A 20,319-nucleotide genomic window follows, 5' to 3' on the forward strand; every position below is an offset into this window, starting at 1 on the left:
TATATATATATATATATATATATATATATATATATATATATATATATATATATATACACATACACCATCTACTTTTATAGTTTCTTGAAATGTGTACCAGCTATAGTCATTTTTGTGACTGACCTACCGTTGTTTTAGAAACTAAAAGGGTCAGAACGACCAATTTGTTAAAGAGAAAAAAATCCTGTAAATGTCAGAACTCCAAAGAAACCACTAATGTGCACCCTGGGGCTCAAAGCTGCATTCAGTAGTAACCCATACTAGTTCACTGTGTAGGGCAATATCGGGATGATTGATGGCAGCAGGAGTCCTGGTGGGGAGAGGCGAGGCTGAGACTCCAAGGCAGGAAGGATGGGATGGCTCTGGACTTCATTTGTGTATTAAGACTGGGTAGTGGCTGGGGTGCTGGTATTACTGCTTTTACCAAAAATCCTGATGGTGCAGCTTGCACCTATATAAACTTGAATTCACCACCGTCCACAGCAAACAATAACATGTCTTTAAAGCAAGAGGAGAATATGGGCCTCTGTCCTTGCAAGTTTCTGTTGTTGGTGACCAGCAGGCTTTTCGGATCACATATACCAAGACACTTTCTGCAAACAAACAAATTTAAAAAAATGCATTCAATGTGTGATCGCAGTGCCCTAGAAGAGTTAAAGAGCTTGTGGTTTTGTTTTTTTTTTATTTAAAAATCTAATATTTAAGGCTAGCGTTTCCTGGAAATTATTAAAATTACTGGTGTTGGTGGTGCGTTTTCCAATTTTTTTTCGTTCCAATTCCTGAAAAGAACTGGTCCTACAAATATGCATTCACTCACCAGTGCCCTCAGGTTAGGACATAAACGCTGCACGCTGCCCCTGATGACAGCACAGCAGATGGGGCAGTTACTCAGACTGGCAGTGCAGTCAGAGCACACCACCAGGTGCCCACAGGGTACGAAGACGATGGACACCACCTTGTCCGTGCACACCTTACAGGTACACTCCTCCTGCAGCTGCCATAACTGTTCCTCTGGGCTCCGGTCCCCCACTGATCACAAACATGGATTTGTTATTCAAATACATGCCAATATCTAAAGAAAGCTATCCTTAACACATGTACAATGGTGGCCATGAACAATTTATTTACAAGTTTTGTATCAAAATATGGTTGAATTGTTCATTTCTATATTTCATATGGCCACTGTGTAACTGTTCACATTTAAAATCCCACTCCCGGCATCTGCAGTTACAAAGTACACTGAAAACTTTTTTTCCCCAACGTTGAGAAACAGAAGGGCCACCAGAGTTGCATTTCATGGGACTGCCCACCTCACCAATCAGCCAGCCTTTTTAGTGTCACGTGACCAGTAACAAACGGGCATTGTACCTAATCCCTGGTGAAATGGTATTTTAATAAAAACCGAATACATTTAATAGTACATGTACATTGTGATTTGGAGGTCTAAAACGCCTGTTAAAAGCACTGCCATATACATAGAGCTTGAAGTTTTCAGATTTTATTTTATTTTTGATCACATGATGTCCCTTTAAACTTATTTTGAGCCAATTCCATTTCCAAACTCAATTAAACTGTTAATCACAAAACAAAATTGCTTGTTTTTACCTTCACATCTTGACCGAACAGGATTCTGTTTCGCCTAATTTTTATTTCAAACAGACGTGACAAATTACCCAAACTGCTCACCGCTAATCCTAATTGCATTTCACTCTTGCAGTCGCCTGGTTTATCCTTGTGCTTTTATTATTTTCACAAAATGCTCAGTCTCATCATCTAAAATCTACTTGATTTGTAGCAAAGAAAAAAAAATACCTTAAACCCAATCTATAATTAGTAATTTTCTCTTTATTAGGCTGCAGAGACAGCTTAACAACAACTAATTAACATTTAAAGGGAGGTTTAAAGGGAGGTAGTGATTTGGGAAATAAAACCTGAACACTGTAAGCCCTAGGTTTCTGCAAAGAGAGCGTTTGAACAGTGGCTTCCATATATATAATGTGTGTGTGTGTGTGTGTGTGTGTGTGTGTGTGTGTGTTAGCTCACCTTTCTCTTCAGGATACTGGGTTTCCCTTGCTTCTCCTGCACTTGTACTTTGTCTGGGGCGCCTGGCTGTCTCTATAAAGAATATTCACTGAGGTGACGTCACAAGAAGCTTGCTGAAGAGGGGGATGTGTCTTTACAGGATCAATTCTTGAGTGAAGGGGGCTTGAATTGACTCAGGTCAGCATGTCAGATATGTATTGATATGGGATAACGCTGACTGTGGCTCAATATAATACAAATAAATAACATTTGGTCAGCTCTATCTCTAGCGCAGACACTTTTGCTTAGGTTACAGAACTTTACTGTTTTGGTTTTAGTAGTGAACATTATATACACTACTATAATTGAATACCTTAAGGTATTTGTTCATAACTGCAGGGGGACAGTAGAACCATTACAGTATCCCTCTCCTCCGTTTCTTGTACAAACTGATACAGTCGTACCTCAGAGGGCCTGCACACTGATGAATGGGTGATTTGTGGCTGTGTACACTTGCCAGTAATTAGTAGGCAGGTGTATATAAAGCAGGTTGTCTGGGTGAGACATACGTTATGAAAGGTATTGTAATACTTGACAAGTATGTGTTCTGTTACCTGTAAACAGCTTAGCTGTCAGGTTGATCGCTCAGACTTGGGGAAAATTTAGAAAGCACTCATTGATGCAGTTAGGCTTATGTTATGTTTATTTTGTGCACAACAAGAAATGTACAGACATCTTGTGTTTTGAGTTATAGCTGTGGTCCAGTGAGACAGCATGAAAGATCCAGGAAGTGGCAAGACAAACCTTGGTCTGGTTCATGTTTGAATATATAATATATATATATATATATATATATATATATATTAATATACACACACACACACACACACACACACACACACACACACACACACACACACACACACACACACTAAATGTTGGTTTCCTTTCTTTTCATGTTTTAGACAATGCCACTTGATCCAACACCACTCAGAATAAAATAGTACATGGAATAGCAACATAAATATTCTAAATGTGTTTAATTCTAACAAACAATAACATTAAGAAAATCATCTGAACAGTGCAACTGGTCCAGAATACTGACAAGTACAAAACGAACTGAACATATTGCATCTGTCTTGGAGACTGCATTTGATACTTTTCAAATATACGGTTATTTTTAAAATTCTTCTATTGACCTTCAAAGCTGTCTGAGGAACTGACCCTAAATATTTATCGGACTTGCTGAATCCCTACATATCAGCTGCGCTCTTCAAGCTGAGAGCTGCTGGCTGTTCCCTTGACCAGGTGTGTCACTCTGGGAGGTGCTGGCTGTTCCCTTGACCAGGTGTGTCACTTTGGGAGGTGCTGGCTGTTCCCTTGACCAGGTGTGTCACTCTGGGAGGTGCTGGCTGTTCCCTTTAACAGGTGTGTCACTCTGGGAGGTGCTGGCTGTTCCCTTTAACAGGTGTGTCACTCTGCGCTCTCCACTCTCCACTATTGCGCCTAAACTTTGGAACTAGTTGTGAGAGGCTCTCATTCTCTTGAGAAATGTAAAGCACTGCTAAAAACACATTTGTTTTACTTAGCGTTTTGGTAATGGGAATATTTTAAATATAAATTGTTTTGTAATGTTTGTAATCATGTTTTTTTTTTTATTTTAGTTACAACATTGTACTTTGTATTTATTTATTTATTTTTTCTGTAAAGCACTTAGGGGTGGCATTGTCATGAAAGGCGCTATATAAAAATACATTGATTGATTAATTGAAATATTATAACTGGCCAAAACAATAGAAAATACATTCCAAGAATGTCGAACTGTTGCACTGTTCAGAGATAATTGTATTAATGTTATTATTTGATAGAATTAAACACATGTGTATCATATTTAGGTTGCTATTTGATGTGCTATTTTATTCTGAATACAGTAAAAATGATTGTACTCTTATGTACTGTGCAGCTAATGTGCTTTAATTGGAAGACCGATGCTCACTGTGACGTTGCTCCTCACTACTTGAGTTACTTTGTGTTTTCGGAAGATTTTCTTCAGATTGGATTCAGGTTAAATTAATTTTCTGCATCGCAATGGGGTCTTTCGCAAGACAACCCCACCCCACCCTGTACAAGAAAAGATTTGGGGATTCTAAAAATTTGTATTAACCCCGACCCGATCCAGATGGGGGCGTGTTTCGGGTTGGGGTCCTAACAGATACACACGTACTGTAGTTATTCCGTATTTCAGGCACTTTATCAGCATTTATGGTCTACTCTGTTTATGTAATGGAGTCATTCTACTTTTATTGAAGTTATTTTAGCCATGGTACTCAACCTCGTTTACACATCTCTACCAGCATTGAATTACCAGGTGTTAAACATCAGGTTAGTATGGTAAATCAGGACTTGTTTCTGCTCCCCCAAATTCTGACCCGGATCATTCAGTTCGATTAATCCTAACTTCTAAAATGTGTTACAAATTAGGGAATTATTTGGAGGTGTTAAGTCATTTTCTTTAAAGAATGTTGCCCGTGTAATACCATACACTAACCTTGTCCTGTAATGATATCTCCAGTCCCAGATGAGAGAGAGACACTCTGAAAAACAAACAATGAAAAAAAACCATCACGCAAAAATAGGATTTGAAATCAGATTTTTGACACATACACTTTTACAAATGTCTGTTTCCATACCCTCGCTGCTCCGGTATTGAAGTAAGACTCCTGGATATTTCTGACATCTTGCTTGCAGAAGAAATTCACAGCTGGAAAATAAAGACATTGAGTATAATGAACTCCACAAAAGACGGAAACAAAATAATGGAGCAAGCATTTCTAAAACAACTGCTACTGTTGGTCATATTTTTAAAGCATTTCGAGAAATAACTCAAGTCCAAAGAGATCAGCCTTCATGCCCAAGTCAGAACTCTGTGTTGCGTTACCGTGGAAACCATTTTGCATGCTCTTGCCAAGGATCGTCTTCTGGTTCCCAGAATCTAGCATCGCAATAGAAGCATTTCACATTGTCACTCTGGCCTGGATCAAAAAACAGAGTTCATGCGATTCAGAGAGGTGGTGGCAGTACATGCAGTCTGACTAACAAGGACCCCATGCAACTAGGAAAACCTTCCAGAGGATGCATTCTTGTGTATTTCCACACAGCACTTCACACACTAATGACAATTTCAATTTGCCCACACAGCTGCTGGAGTTCACACGATCCGACTTTCAGCCTCAAATCACTTCATGCGTGGCGTAACATCACAAAATTTCACAGCAATTCATAAATGCTGCCTACGCAGGAAATGTTTCATTTGTCTTCTTCAGCTGTAGTGGACAAGAGATAAAACCACAGTAAGTCATTACCTGTGATGGGAGAGGGGAATAGAAACGCTGAAGTATTACCATGAAACAAAAGGTCCTTGCCCATTAACTTTCATCCAATTTTACATTTCCACTTGTCCTATAACATGCACCATTTTCCAAAGTAGCCCTCGGCTAAATCCTCTTGCTGTTATGTGAGGCTGTGACTTTGTTAGATTCATCTTCACTATATTATATAGCAAGTGGAGCCAAATAATAAAACAACACCTATAAAGAGACTAGTGTATGTAGAAAACAATGACCAGCAGGTGTTCTGATTATAAATAAGCAGCCAGATGTTAACTCAAGTGTTTCATATTTTTTGCAACAGCAGGAGGGGTACGTTTGGGACATGTCCTGTGTCTGGAAGTTTGCTTTAATAGTGCTAAGAAGCAGAGGAATATTACAGAGGATAATGCAGTCCTGTATTAATTGATGGAATTTGCCCTAGGCAAGAGGGAAACACAATATTTAACATATTTCAATTTGCATCAGTTCTGGAAGTGATCCAATTTACTTGAATTAAATTACTTAGAATTATATATTTGACAGTTAAATCCAAATACTGGTCATTCTTTTTTAAGACAGAAACACAAAAAAGGAGAAAGCCTAATCTTTGTCCAGCTTTTTCTAGAGCTTCATGATGCTGCAATTATTTTGTTTCGAAAAGCCTGCTGTTGTGATGTATTGTTGCTTATTTAGTCTTAAATAGACATTCTGATTTAGTAAAACCAGTCAGTGCATTTGGATAACACAGACCTTTCACTGTAAAGATACAACCTTTTTTAAACTGGAAACTTGAAAATTGTACTTGCCATTGCAACCTTATATACAACTGTAGACTAATAGTAAATATTATTGCTCACCACGTTATGGTATTATATGCCCTTTGGTCATTTTATAATTGTACCATGTAAAATTTCCTATCTATGCTATATATTTTTTAATATATTTATGTTTTTTTCAACATCTCAAACCCCATTCACACAAAACAGTTTTAAAAACTTCTACCGATGAAATAAAAATGGGGATATTGCATTGGTAATGCAAAGATAGAAACTAATACCACTATTCATGGATAAAACAATTGCTATAATGTGTTCACTATGTATGAACAAATCATTTCCTACTGAAATCGCAGTTAATAAAATAGACTGCTAATGAACACATGATAAGTGTATTGAGTCATTAATAAACCCCTCAAATGTGTCTTGAACAGGTACTCACTATGACTCTATATCTAAATACTAAAGACAGCACACCAGTGTAAAAGAACCCTGCCCTCGCTAGAATCTCTGGCTGTACTGTTGCGTGGGGAGGCCAGGTGTGGAACGTTGTCACGAGAGTTTGCTCGGTTTCCATTTCTGGGTACACGGGCTGTCCTCCGGAGACCTCCTCCACGGTCATTCTCTGCAGCTGGCTAAGGAGCTCTCCATCCACAGAATCTGAAGAGCACTGGGTGATAACATGTAGAATATTCCCCACGTTTCTGCCGAGAATAAAGCTGCATGGCGGGAAGTGTCTCGCGTGCTCATTCCAGGGACAGTCTCCTCCGACCCACTCCCTAAGAATCCCACCGCAGCAAAAGCACCGCACCTTATCCCCAGGTCCCAGGAAGAAAAACCCAGCCTTTGGCTAGTTCAGCAGGGGAGACATGAGCATTGCTGGGCCAGGCATGGAAAGTCTTCAATCTCTCCTGCTCTCTTCTCATGGTGGGCTCCACCAATATGCACCTGTATAAACTCGTGTTAAGCAGCATATTCGGAGTTGCAGATGCGTCGCTTGAGGTTATGCCAGCAGACATATCGCCAGTGTTCCATTGTGGATTCTGCAGCTCTTCTGTATGTGGCACAAGCTCATAGCCTATACCCGTGTCACCACGAGGACAAGCAGCAGTGGCATTTGTTGTTTAGTGTTCCAGAAATCTCACACCATTGGGAATAATATTTACCCGCAATAATTATTTCTGCAATAGTTACATTCTTATATGACTGCTTCCTACTCAATTATATAAATTACGCATTGAAATATAAGCATATATTTCCGTGTTTGGTGAGATGTTTAAAACTTTTCCAAGGTGACTGCTCACCATTTTTTTGTTGTTGTCGTTGTCATCCACGAACTTTGCTTACCAACTGCTACAGCGGCAGTGAAAGGAGGTGGGGCATCAGTCAGAAACACAAGTTATTGCTTCAAGTATTAGGAAAGTCCGAAGATCTCGGTTTCCTTCTCTGAACATGAGTACAGACGAGTTCGAACAAGGCGTATCTCTATATCTCTATGACAAAACCATCATTCTGGTTTTCAACTCTGAACTTTGTAACAGTTGAAGCAGTGGTGTTTTGAGGTAATCATATTAATTCCATTTTTAAGTGGACAGTGTGTTATGTTGTTGTTACATTTCAAGTGCGTGTTCGTTGGTTTTTTTTTTTCCCCCCAGCTCATGCATTTTGCTGCAACTGAATTTGGTTTTCCTACGGGGCCCCACGTTCCTATGGCAAGCCAAAGGATCATTTAGCGATATCTCAAATTTCTTCATAGATATCTTTAAATGAGCATTTGACTTGCCATGCAGTCCTGCAACTCAGAAAATAAACAGGAGTTCCCTTTCAATTAGAATGACAACAGTTACCGAATGGGAAGAGCCTCTCTGACCATCAATCTCTGAGCAAATATACAAAAGCTGCCCTATCCGGGCCCTGCTGTGATGGGGAAGTCCTTCCCACCTCATGCTGAAGAGGGACGTCCTCACAGTGGCACATCGCCATTTTCTCTCTCATCTCTCTGAGACAGGTTGTACATTGCTTTTGCTTTTACATACCGAATTTGGCTAATTTGTGTCTAAAAGAGTGCCCTTGCTTTATTCTCGGACAGTTTTCTGGCTAGAGCTGGTTTCAACCCCTCTGAAGAGATTAGCAAGCGGCCATTGCTCTTTTCACTACACAAGGCCTTGTGTAGTTGTTACACCGTGGGACAGCTGTTGTGGTAGTGTAGGGGGACTCCGCGGGCTCGCGGTGTCGTCCTCTATGCCGATTTAATCGGCCACAGCGACCAAATAAAAATAAAAACAGCTCGGGCCAAGTGCCCCTCTTAATCCTCTGGCTTGCCTAGCGCGGCTGCACTTGCCCTCAGTGTCCACGGTAATTGAATCGGCTGCATACCCCGGCATCATCCGCGTTTTTTCCCGCTGATTGCGAGATTGAGAAAACAGCGCCTACACGGTCCCGATTGACTCGGCACCGGTGTAAACATCTTCGGCGCCGCCTACAACTCGGCCCCAACTGTGCCTACCATCAGCACCGACCTTGGAACTGGTTCACTTGGCGCCGACTGTCTCGGCATCGACAACGCTTTTCTCGGCGCTGTTTCAGGCTCCGAATGATTCGGCACCTGGGAATAGCTTCGAGGCCGTCTGCAGCCCGGCACCGATCACAGTACACATCGACATCGGCGCCAATCGACTTGGCTCCGCCCACTCGGCACCGACCACATGCATCTCGACTTCGACCTCGGCACCGACAGCATGTGTCTCGACGCCGATCTCGGCCCCGACTGATCATTTAAAAAAAAAAAAAAACGCATCTGCAGGCTGCTCATTGAGAACAGCTGTTTAAAAAAAATAACAACAAAAGCTGCAAACATGTTAGTGCAGTCGACTGGGTCTTCAGCTGGCTTCAACCAATGTGACCGGGGCTCAGCTAAGCTACCCAGGCAGGACGAACATTGATCCTGCGCCAGGTGCCTAGGGCCAGAACACTTGGCCAAGACACTGGCAGGTGAGCTGGACTGCTCTCCATGTCGGAAGTTCTCGAGGAGAACTAAGCGACGGAGAGCAGCCCTATCCCCAGCAGAGTCTCTCTCTTCCAACCCAGGGAGAATGATATCAGTGGTGCAAGATCTTCCGCAGAGGTTCCAGGACACCCCCTGCTACAGTGACCAGGGAGCTCTCACGTTGACCAGGGAAATCAGCGTCCACTTTGAAGGTATACCTGGCAGCAAGATCCATGTGCCATGACAAAATTGACTAGGTGTCCCCTGGGGCACATTTCCTGGCAGTGCAATTTCTTGCAGGGGCTTGGAGGCTTCATCCTTCCATGAAAAGTATGGTCCCCAAGTGGGATCTAGAACTGGTACTGCGGGCCCTTATGGGTCCCCCATTTGAGCACATGGTGTCAGCAGAACTGCGTCCTGTTTCATTGAAAGTGGCATTTGTAATAACCATTACGTCTGCCAGATGAGTAAGTGAGCTTCATGCATTGTCCATCGATGACACATGGATGGCTTTCACTGGAAGTGACTCGCAGGTAACATTAAGAACAAGTCTATCCTTGGTGGTATCCTCATTCCATATTAACCAATCAGTGGTTTTGAAAACTTTCAGACCTCCTCCACACGAGTCAGAGGAGGACCATAGACAACACACGTTATGCCCAGTTCGGGCTCTGCACTGTTATTTGGATAGGACGGTGTCCTTGAGACAGTCCAACCCGCTATTTGTCTGCTACGGGTCCCGCTCTAGAGGTACGGCCCATGCTACCAGGGGCCAGGCAACTTCTTGGGCTTTCCTTCATGGCGCCTCCTTAGATGAGTTATGCAATGCTGCTACATGGACAGGTAGTCAGACATTTGTGCGTTTTTACCGCCTTGATGTGACAAACAGAGCGAGACCCTCTCTGGGCTCTAGAGTTTTGCAGGCGTCATGTGGGCTCTGTTGCTATCGCCGTGGGGCTGTACTGTCGGTAATCTAGGGCCACGACAGATTTGGTACAACTTTCCCATTCGGTAATGGTTGTCATTTGAATTGAAAGGGAATGTTAGTTATTACCATAACCCTAGTTCCCTGAAAGAGAATGACAATCATCACAATTCGAGGTCGTGTCCCTCAGCTGACCTCTGATTTTGAAAGAAAATGGCGAAGTGCTACTGTGAGGATGTCCCTCTTCAGCAGGAGGTTGGCGGGACTTTCCCCTCACAGTAGGGCCCTGATAGGGCAGCTTTTGTATATTTGCTCATAGATTGACGGTCAGAGAGGCTCTTCCCGTTCGGTAATGGTTGTCATTCTTTTTCAGAGAACCGGGGTTATGGTAATAACCTAACGATATTCCATCAAAAGTGTAGCGCTTGCTGGTGTAAATAAATGGACTTCCCCTGAGTCAAAGTGAAAATGAGTATTAAAAAAAAAAAAAAAAAAAGTACACAACCAAACAACAAGGAACTTTTGAGAAAATTACAGGTAAACGAAATGTTTTTTTTTTTTTTTTTTGTCCTTTTGTCAATATACCAAGGGGAAGTTAAAAATAACCCCTACAAACCCCACATTATATATACATATCCATAATTTTGAGAATAACTGCCTAAAATGACTAGAGATTGCTACAATACCACCAATAATAATAATATATCAAATGCCTTATCAGATCTTTCGGAGTACATTGAAAACCCCAGCACAGAACACGTTACCAGCTCACTTACATGACTTCGGGAAGGTCCCGTTAAACACACACTCAAAACCACCCCCTGCTTTCCACGTCCATCTCCGCAAAAGAAGCCGGTGCCGTGGTTGACGGCAGGTCACGTCATTCCCCTTCGTTGAGGCCCCGGATGAAGAAGCCATTGGGGAAGTGGACGAGGATGCACAATAACTAAGGAGGATTGGTGGAAGCAGAACTAGAAGCAGGAATTCATTCTTAAACCCCGGGGATCAAAAACACCCAGGCAGCCTCTGAACCGGACAGATTGCACCTGAGCGGGCCGGAGAAGGGATTAAACCGAGAGACTTGGTTACGGGCTCAGGAGAGCATACTGTATTTTAAAACACGGAGAAGAGACAGTGACCGAGGCTCGGAATCCAGGGGCTTGCTTAATGAATTATGTCTGCAAGTATTGACCCTCAGGTAGGCAGGGCTGGATGTGGTGGATCATAGGCGCGTTTTCTTTGCTCAGGCCTGTTATATTGAATTATAGGGAGAGATTTCACTTTATGAATGCGGACAGATTTTTTTTTTTTTTTTTTTTTTTTTTCACATTTCAACTGCAACACTAGTCTGACATAATCTGGTTTTCTTGTTACCTCATACCCGCTGGATTTATTCTGTGGCTGAGGATGGAATGCACAGATCCAAGAGGGAATTATTATTATTATTATTATTATTATTATTATTATTATATTATTATTATTATTATTATTATATAGACATTGACGACTGTAAACAACTAGACAAAAAAAAAAAGAGAAAAAACCCCCCCTCTCTTCTTTTTGCCTCCACATTAAACAACAGGAGAGAGGAAAAAAAAAAACACGTACAAGAGGCAAAATTCTGTTACCTTTTTTTGTGCTGGTTTTCCTGTTCTTTTATTCCATTCTGAGCTAAAAGGATGAATTTCTATGGCAAATCTCTTTTATGTTACCTTTCAATGGAAACGTATATATATAATTATATAAGTATTATATATATATATATATATATATATATATATATATATATATATATATTGTATGTTGTTGAGTCTCTTGTCTGATGCCCTGATAATTAATTACAATGCCAAGCTGACGGGTTGTTTCTGCGTTCGCTAGTGATATTAATCCTTATTGTTGAAAAAAGGAAGGCCTACAGTCATCTTTGTTGACGCCTGAAATATTCCTTGTATTGAATGTCCAATCCATTACACACGTGAAATAGACTAATCGCTCTGTGCACAGTGCTGGGTTTTGGGTGATCATGTATATGCAGCAGTAGGGTTTCCTTGTCTTTCATTTTCTGAACCCTGTTGTGATACTGCTGTATCAAATTTGTAAATGACCGGTAGATAGGGGCTTTCATATATTGTATTACTGGAGTGAGTTTGAAGAAAATAACAAGTTGTGGTGGGAATGCATTAAAAGTGATAGTTACAGACATTTACATGGAAAAGTGTTATGTAGTCAAACTGCCATATAATGGCTAATGACAAGAATTGGTGCGGTTCCGTTTCTGCTGCTGCTAGAAAAAACAAAACAAAAAAACAACAACAAATATATCGATTCTGTAACAGAGTTACTACTTGCTACAGCAATCTATTTCCTTATCCTTTTATTAACTACTTTTCACTGCCCTTACTGTGTATTTCAACGTTTCTAATAGACCTACATTTTACATTTCTCTGATAAAATACTATAAAGCAAGCTTCTCCTTGGTGGTTGGCAGCTCTAGAGATGTTTATTTTACAGGACAGAGTGCCTCTCTGCACATATTTTGTTGCCCTGCTTTATTCAGACTAGAAGACAGGTGAATGACACCCATTCTTTTGCACAAGATAACCGTGACGGCCCTAGGGCAGTATATGAATTTGAAATATTTGCAAATCCTGAGTTTTAAGACCTTGACGAATGTTTGTGTGGGATGCTGACTGTGCATTACTTCACTTGCAGGTAATTTTCTCTCAGTAAAGGACTTCCTTGTCAGCTGTTAACACTTTCCAATGTGGTGGTGTTGTGTTAGCTGTAGTCACCAATTACATACTATACACTTGCCATCAATTGCAGTGCTTTGCCTCACCAGTGGTCCTGGTCCTACAGTTCAGAAATATCCAGATGTTTCTTCTGAGCATTAAGGGACACGTTATAAGTGTGGGCAAACATTAAAGAGAGGGCTACTCTGTGGTATTTTCTTTCTGAGATGTTTTGAAGTTAAAATGTAATTTATAATGGGACTGTAAGGGCACAGTGAAAAGTTTACTTCATGATGATTGAGGGTAGGGAAGTCCTTTATGTTGCTGCAGACCTTGATGTCATTTATCTACAGGTGCAAACCAACTGTTAGTAATGCTTTGGACCAGTACAGCTTGAGAACTGACATACTGAACAAGAATATTTGCACTTAATACCTGCAACAGGGTGGATTATGTAATTAACTCCAAGTTCCTCTGCCCCTTTGAGCATTTTCCCCTTTAGAGCCTATCAGAAAGGTCAATATTCTCTTTATTTTCAGCATTGTTAAATATTTTACTCAGCCCTTGCCATGAAATACATCATAATTGGAAATTAAATCAATCATAATTTGATCCTTTCCTTTTAAATTAGTTTATTGTCTTCTCTCCATATGAATGATTAACAGTGTGTGTGTGTGTTGTTTTTTAGTGCAAAATGGTTCACTGCATCAGAAGGACACTGTTCATGACAACGATTTTGAACCATACCTCACCGGTCAATCTAATCAGGTAAGATTTAAAGTAATAAGTGTTTTCACCAGCCTGCAATACAGAAGCTAATGGGTTGAAGTTTCAAAGGGAAGTCACTGGTAGTGTAAAACATGCAGGTCTTATCACTGTCAGTCCTGGAACAATACCAAATCAAACAAAACTGCTTGGAGAATATCTCTAATAAGATACATTTTTTTTTTTTTTTAATTTAATTAAGCGCTTTTAATGGCAAATCAGAATGCAGAATGTGACTCACGGCACTGGAAGTAGATTTAGAAACATTTCCAGCTACAGTGAGCTGCAACTTGATACATTTCCCTTTTTACAAAAAAAACAAAAAACAAAGAAAGGTTCAAGATTGAGTAAGTGAATACCAGCCCTTATGTTTATTTAGGGCAGGACAATCTGTTTGATCTGTCGTTAGTATGCTTGACGTGGTAAAGGAGACAGTATGTTAAAGGGTTAAACTTTATTTGAGAAGCCCAAGGCTTCTCTCATTTGGTGTTTTAATGAATATCTTGATCTTGTGATAGCTATTGCATTTTTACACAACTTGCTATAAGGGTTTCCTTTTAAGTGACTAATTGTAGATGGGAATGTGTTTCATTTATTAGACTAATTGGGGAAGGGGGTGGTGGAAACTTAAGCTTTGCCTCATTTATTGCATTAACTTATTAAACTATCAAGCTTACAGAAACAAACTAGTATGTACTTATATTTGCAGTATATTTAGTATTACAAAATGTCTGCAACCCCCCCCAAATCTATGTTTTTGTGTATTTTAGATATGCTATCCTATGTATAGTATTTGGAGTATGTTTATGACTTCATGATGCTTGCTCAGTACAGGAAATGTAGTCTGCAAATACAAGTACAATAGATTGCTGTATATGAATTGTAATAGATCACTGCATGATTTTTATAGAGATACCAATGTTAGATACTGTACGTGATGCTTAACTACAGCCGTACACACATGCTTGTATCTGCCTAGAGGTTCTAGAGTGTCATATTTGTTGTTGGTGTGAATACTTCCTCCATAGCTCGTTAAAGTTCTACCTTAAATAGAAGCAAATAAATTCAGTGGGAATGACACAACTGTAAAAAGGTACATTTATTTGAGTATCCTCTGCTGAGATTCAAAGAGCAAGTACAAAAGCTAATCTTTGTAATGGTGCACAGTGTTCATTTTTGTGCTTCTTGCCCTTTTTAAGATAAACATATTTCTGTCCCTCTTATTGCACAGTGTCATGTTCTTGCATCTGGAGGTTTCTGAATGAGGTTAATGGCATCTTGTAATTTCCAGAATTGAGAGGAAATGGTGGGAAGTGAGTGGTATCCTGCCATGCAACATTATCTTGTGACTGATGTGGGTTTTTTACAGTCGCTAATGCATGACATCCTCCTGTATGAATGTGTATGGCTCACTGCATAACAAAGGGAATAAGATGGCAGATATTATTCTTAAAATCGATTAGGCTGACTTTTTTTTATGTGAAGACTTGTAGGATTGCAGTAAATTGATATCTCTCTGTCCCAAATAAAGCTTTTCAGAAATGTCATTCTGGGTTTTAAGTTTTGGGGGATGCGGGGAGGGTACTACATTCACAGAGGGCTAATCCATTAGTTGTTATTGGAGTTGAGTAAATTTTCATCTGTCTGCCTTTTGACAGAGATGAATGTCTCCAAGAAAATGTCATTCAGAAAGTAATGCATTGAGTGGGTGTTTTTTTTGTTTCATTATCTCTGATGGTATGTTCTTTTTGTTTTAAACAGAGCAATAGCTATCCATCCATGACAGATCCCTATTTACCCAGTTATTATGCCCCTTCCATCGGATTCCCCTACTCCCTTAGCGAAGCGCCCTGGTCAACGGGTGGAGACCCTCCCATTCCTTTCTTGACTACCTATGGACAGCTAAGTAATGGAGACCACCATTTTATGCACGATGCTGTTTTCGGCCAGCCTGGGGGACTTGGAAGCAATATTTATCAACATAGGTTTAACTTTTTCCCTGAAAACCCAGCCTTTTCAGCGTGGGGAACTAGCGGCTCTCAGGGACAGCAGACTCAGAGCTCCGCTTATGGCAGCAGCTACAGCTACCCGCCAAGTTCCTTGGGTGGGACTTTGGTAGATGGACAGACAGGCTTTCATAATGACACTTTGAATAAAGCCCCAGGTATGAACAGCATTGAGCAAGGCATGGTGGGACTTAAGATCGGGGCCGATGTGTCAGCATCTGCTGTGAAAACGGTAGGTTCTGTCATCAACAGTACAGGGATTAGTGGTGCAGTGACAGGGAACGGCAGTACCACACTTGGCATGTCTGCGCCCAAGCCCGCCTCCTGGGCTGCCATTGCTAGTAAACCGGCCAAGCCGCAACCAAAAATTAAGACCAAGTCTGGGGTGCCAATGGCAGGGGGGGCTTTGCCTCCACCGCCCATAAAACACAACATGGACATCGGCACTTGGGATAACAAAGGCCCAGTGACTAGAGTCCCTACTCCACAGCAGCAGCTGGCCATGTCACCTCAGTCTGCAGCCCAGCAAATGCAGCTTGTCTCTGCACAGCCCCAGCACCAGATACCCCCTCAGCAGTACCAGAACATGCAGCCCCAAAACCGTTGGGTGGCTCCGCGGAATAGAAATGCTGGCTACGGTGGCCAGGGTGCTGACAGCAACTCTACCGGCAATGCCTCCTCGGGCAACGCCATCCCTGGTACCGAGTCCCATCCTGTGCTAGAGAAGCTGCGAGCTGCTCACAGTTACAACCCCAAGGACTTTGACTGGAACTTGAAGAACGGGCGGGTGTTTATCATCAAGAGCTACTCTGAGGACGACATTCATCGCTCCATCAAGTACTCCATCTGGTGCAGCACTGAACACGGAAACAAGCGCCTGGACAGTGCCTTCCGCACCATGAACAGCAAGGGTCCCGTCTATCTGCTGTTCAGTGTCAACGGCAGCGGACACTTCTGCGGCGTGGCCGAGATGCGCTCCCCTGTGGACTATGGCACGAGCGCTGGCGTCTGGTCTCAGGACAAGTGGAAAGGCAAGTTTGACGTCAAGTGGCTGTTTGTCAAGGACGTTCCCAACAGTCAGCTCCGACACATCCGCCTGGAAAACAATGACAACAAACCTGTCACTAACTCTCGAGACACGCAGGAGGTGCCCTTGGAGAAAGCCAAGCAGGTGCTTAAAATTATCGCGACCTACAAGCATACCACCTCAATCTTTGATGACTTTTCACACTACGAAAAACGGCAGGAGGAAGAGGATGTTGTTCGCAAGGTAACTAACTAGCTTGGCTCGGCCTAGCTCTACTGTTTAGATGATATTGCAGAGAAATGAAAACGGGAAGGTTTGGATTAACACTTTTCTTGTGCAGTTTATATGCAGTACATAACCTAATGCATCAGCTTCTATAATAGTGTGAAGTAAGGAATTCCTCCATTAATCGTTTGCTTAAGGAAACAGCTTGGCATTTAAGCGTTGCACAGCATTTGGGTGAAGCTTAAGCATTGTTTGATTGCCAAGTGCTGTATTTTATTGTATGGCATTTAATAAGAGATTTGTCCCAAATAGTTTCTGCTATAGTGACCGTGCTAGAGGTCTGGGTTTACCTGATGCTTGCTTCAACTGGCTGAAATAGAAAGATTTGCCAGTTCACAATGAAATAGGATGAGATCTGAACTGTATTCAGAGGTCAGGCCAGCTGGATTTGCAGATTTCCAGCTATGAAGAGGTCTGCATAACATTAATCACCATAAGTAGTTACCTTCACTAAAAGCAGGTGCTGGTAGATTACAAGTTAGCAAGAGCTTTTGTTCTCTACAATTTGACTATAGTAGTCTTCTGTGCTAAAAATAGTAAGATGAATGGATTGTACATATAAATCAATTACTCCATTAGTCCAAACCCTGTAAGACCACAACAGATGAGCCAATGCCTGGTATCAAGCCCAGTTTACATGGAAATAGTCCTCTTGATGCTATAATGCATTCTAAAAGTGGTTCTATGGAGTAACCTTTTCAAATACAGCTAATATAATTCCCATTTGGCCTATCAGCATTGTAATAGCTTCTCAAACTGAAGCTTATGTGGGAGTAAATGAAATGTTAAAGGAATGCTTTATTTCTCATTCAGTCAATCAATTGTTACAAAGTATTATGAAAACAAAAATGCAGAATCCTACATGCCGGTTGATGCCATGTCAAGTTCAGAAATATAGGTCAGCCTGGGAACTAGATAATGAAGCAGCAAAAGTTCTCCATACCAGGGTAGTTGGTTTTAGGTGCAAAATCAAGACCTTTGGAGGCCATCTATGCTTTCCATTATGTATATGCCTTAATAATGAGTAATTCACAAAATTGTCACTGTATCACTGAATCAGCCTTCTTTTCACTGATAGAACTTTGAGCCTGCTCCGACCCAGAACCGTTCCAGATTGGATCAGGTACAGTATCAGCTATTGCAGTGATCTACTGTGGGAAGGTTAGTTTTACTTTGTGGTCATAATTGATGCCACTAGGAAGCTCACTGTAGAGATGATGCATTAACACAGGATTTAAATAGGAATATACACGGTGTAAGAAATGTCAGGTGACACATAGCCAAAATCACTTAATGTGGAGGGCCTTTCATTTTCAAATAGGCCATTTTATTAGCTGCATATTTATTACAACACAAAGAATACTGATTTATGTCCTGTCACCTAATGTATACACTGCACCCTATGCACTGAATTTAAGAACGCCAGTGTCAGAACTTTAACATTGTCCAGGTGCCTTGGTGATGAACCACTTTGCAATAGGCTTGGTTATCCTGAAGTAGTATTTGCATTGATAGTGCATAGATTTAACAAATGAATGTAGGAAACCCAGTCTTAATGAATGTATGTTTATGGGTATTTGGAAGACTTTTAGCTTTCCTAGACCCCTGTTATTGGTCTGCTGTGTTGAGATAGTACTACCAGTTAGAAATAAATCTCAGAAACTATTGGATATGTGTTGATTCTTTATGCGACATGCTGTTTTAAACCCTGAAAGTGTACCTGTACTGATGTAAATATTAATCTCTGCGATCAATTTCACTGACACTGAAATGAGCCAGTGTTAAATAATGATTGTGTCCTTTTGCATGGGTTAAGAAAAAAATTAATAATAAAATGGGGTACTTGAAAGCTACCCAGATGCTGTTTTAATACAGCAGTATTGTCTAATTTTTCTTTGTTGTTGTTTTAGGATCACCAAAGTCGAAGCAAACAGTAGAAGAATATATTAAAGGCTTGATATACACTTTACCTGGACTGTTTTTTTTTGTTTTTTTTTTCCCTTTTGATTTAAAAAAAACAAACTACATTTTTTTTTTCTGTTCAATTCTGGTGATGTCGGCCAGCATTATTGAGACTTACGCTTTCTGCTCCAATGTTAACTTCTTGTGAAGTTCTGTTTCATTTATAACTTCTGTTTCATTTATTGGTAGTTGCATATTTTCTATTTCTTTAGCTGGACTGGTCCTTTTTTCCCCCCTTTGTAATTTCTTTCATTTCACAAAAAACAGTACTTCTCTTTGCCAGTGTTGTCTTGTTCTTGCAATTGATAGCTAAGATGTAGTACTCTTCTGATCCAAAAGGTGGCACTGTTTTACACAGTCTTTGGACGGAAGAGGACCACAGCTTGTTTTTTTGGTTGACCAGAATATTATGAACCAGTAATTGTTTCTGACTTCATCTTATATGATATTGTAGCATTAATTGTTAAAATTGTTACACTGATGCTTTTTTGTTCATGTGTTTAATCCAGTCTGAAAATGAGAGCATTTACAACTTTTTAAAGTTAATTTTTTGTTGACTTTTTTTTGTTTTTAAACATACAATGATGTGGTGATGTTGACATTACAATGTTTGAATAACTTTCCAAATCACTTAATTTACTGTAACTTTGTAACTTTTTTTATTTTCTGTTAACAACATATTGCACATTTAAAAAAAAAAAAAAAAAAAAAAAAAAAAAAGTTTTGCTGTTTGTCTTCAGTAATGCTAAGCTTTAATGTAGGAGCATATAGTCATGGACAAAGCCTCAAATGTGTAACCTGAAATTAATGTTACTGATTTAATTGTCAAGAGGGGGGGGGGGGGCGGACACACGAAGAACTGTGGTTGTTTTTTTTTTTTTTTTTTGGAGGAAATGATATTTGCTGTATGTATGTTTTTGTGGAATGAGGGAACTGTTATAAAAAATAAACAAATTATGGCTGCCGACTGGATTTCTAAAGCATATAGTCATGGACAAAGCCTCAAATGTGTAACCTGAAATTAATGTTACTGATTTAATTGTCAAGAGGGGGGACAGGGATGGGACAGAAAGAACTGGGTAATTTTTTGAAACCATGCTCATGCCTGGTGCTTCAGTATGCAGAATAACTTGCACGTGTTTATTGTTAGATAATCTTTGCTTTATTAGAAAGCCTCTAATTACCTACTTCTAAAAGTATTTATACAAAAGGACCTGAAGTTTATATATATATAATAGAACGTAATATATATCTATATATATATATATATATATTATATAATATACACACACACATATTTAGACTTGTATTTAGATCCTTTTAGTTACCTCTCTGAATGTTGCCTTTTAGGTAAACAAACAAAAAAAACCCGGAGCATTGGCTTTCTTTTCTTTCTTCTGTCCTCTAGGAGAATACAAGCCTTAATAAACAATGTCTATTAGCAAGCACCTTGTTAGTTGTTTCT

At 40.4% G+C, this 20,319-nt stretch overlaps 1 protein-coding gene and 1 pseudogene across 2 annotated transcripts; one reads left to right on the forward strand and one right to left on the reverse strand.

The window, feature by feature from the left end:
• Positions 1-572: 572 nt before the first annotated feature.
• Positions 573-8,941, reverse strand: LOC121298446 (annotated as a pseudogene).
• A 4,507-nt stretch (positions 8,942-13,448) lies between these two features.
• On the forward strand, positions 13,449-19,756 carry LOC121298135 (YTH domain-containing family protein 1-like). 2 transcript variants are annotated; one of them, XM_041225002.1, is made up of 4 exons: positions 13,449-13,577; positions 15,336-16,850; positions 17,971-18,053; positions 18,803-19,756. In XM_041225002.1, the coding sequence occupies exons 1-3, from the start codon at positions 13,464-13,466 to the stop codon at positions 18,037-18,039; spliced, it is 1,698 nt and encodes a 565-aa protein (XP_041080936.1). In that variant the 5' UTR covers positions 13,449-13,463; the 3' UTR covers positions 18,040-18,053; positions 18,803-19,756. The 2 variants fall into 2 exon arrangements, with proteins under 2 accessions (XP_041080936.1, XP_041080935.1); XM_041225001.1 differs by having other exon boundaries at positions 17,971-18,015.
• Positions 19,757-20,319: the final 563 nt, after the last annotated feature.

This window comes from Polyodon spathula, chromosome 23 (genome assembly GCF_017654505.1).
Source record: "Polyodon spathula isolate WHYD16114869_AA chromosome 23, ASM1765450v1, whole genome shotgun sequence".
Taxonomy (NCBI): domain Eukaryota; kingdom Metazoa; phylum Chordata; class Actinopteri; order Acipenseriformes; family Polyodontidae; genus Polyodon; species Polyodon spathula.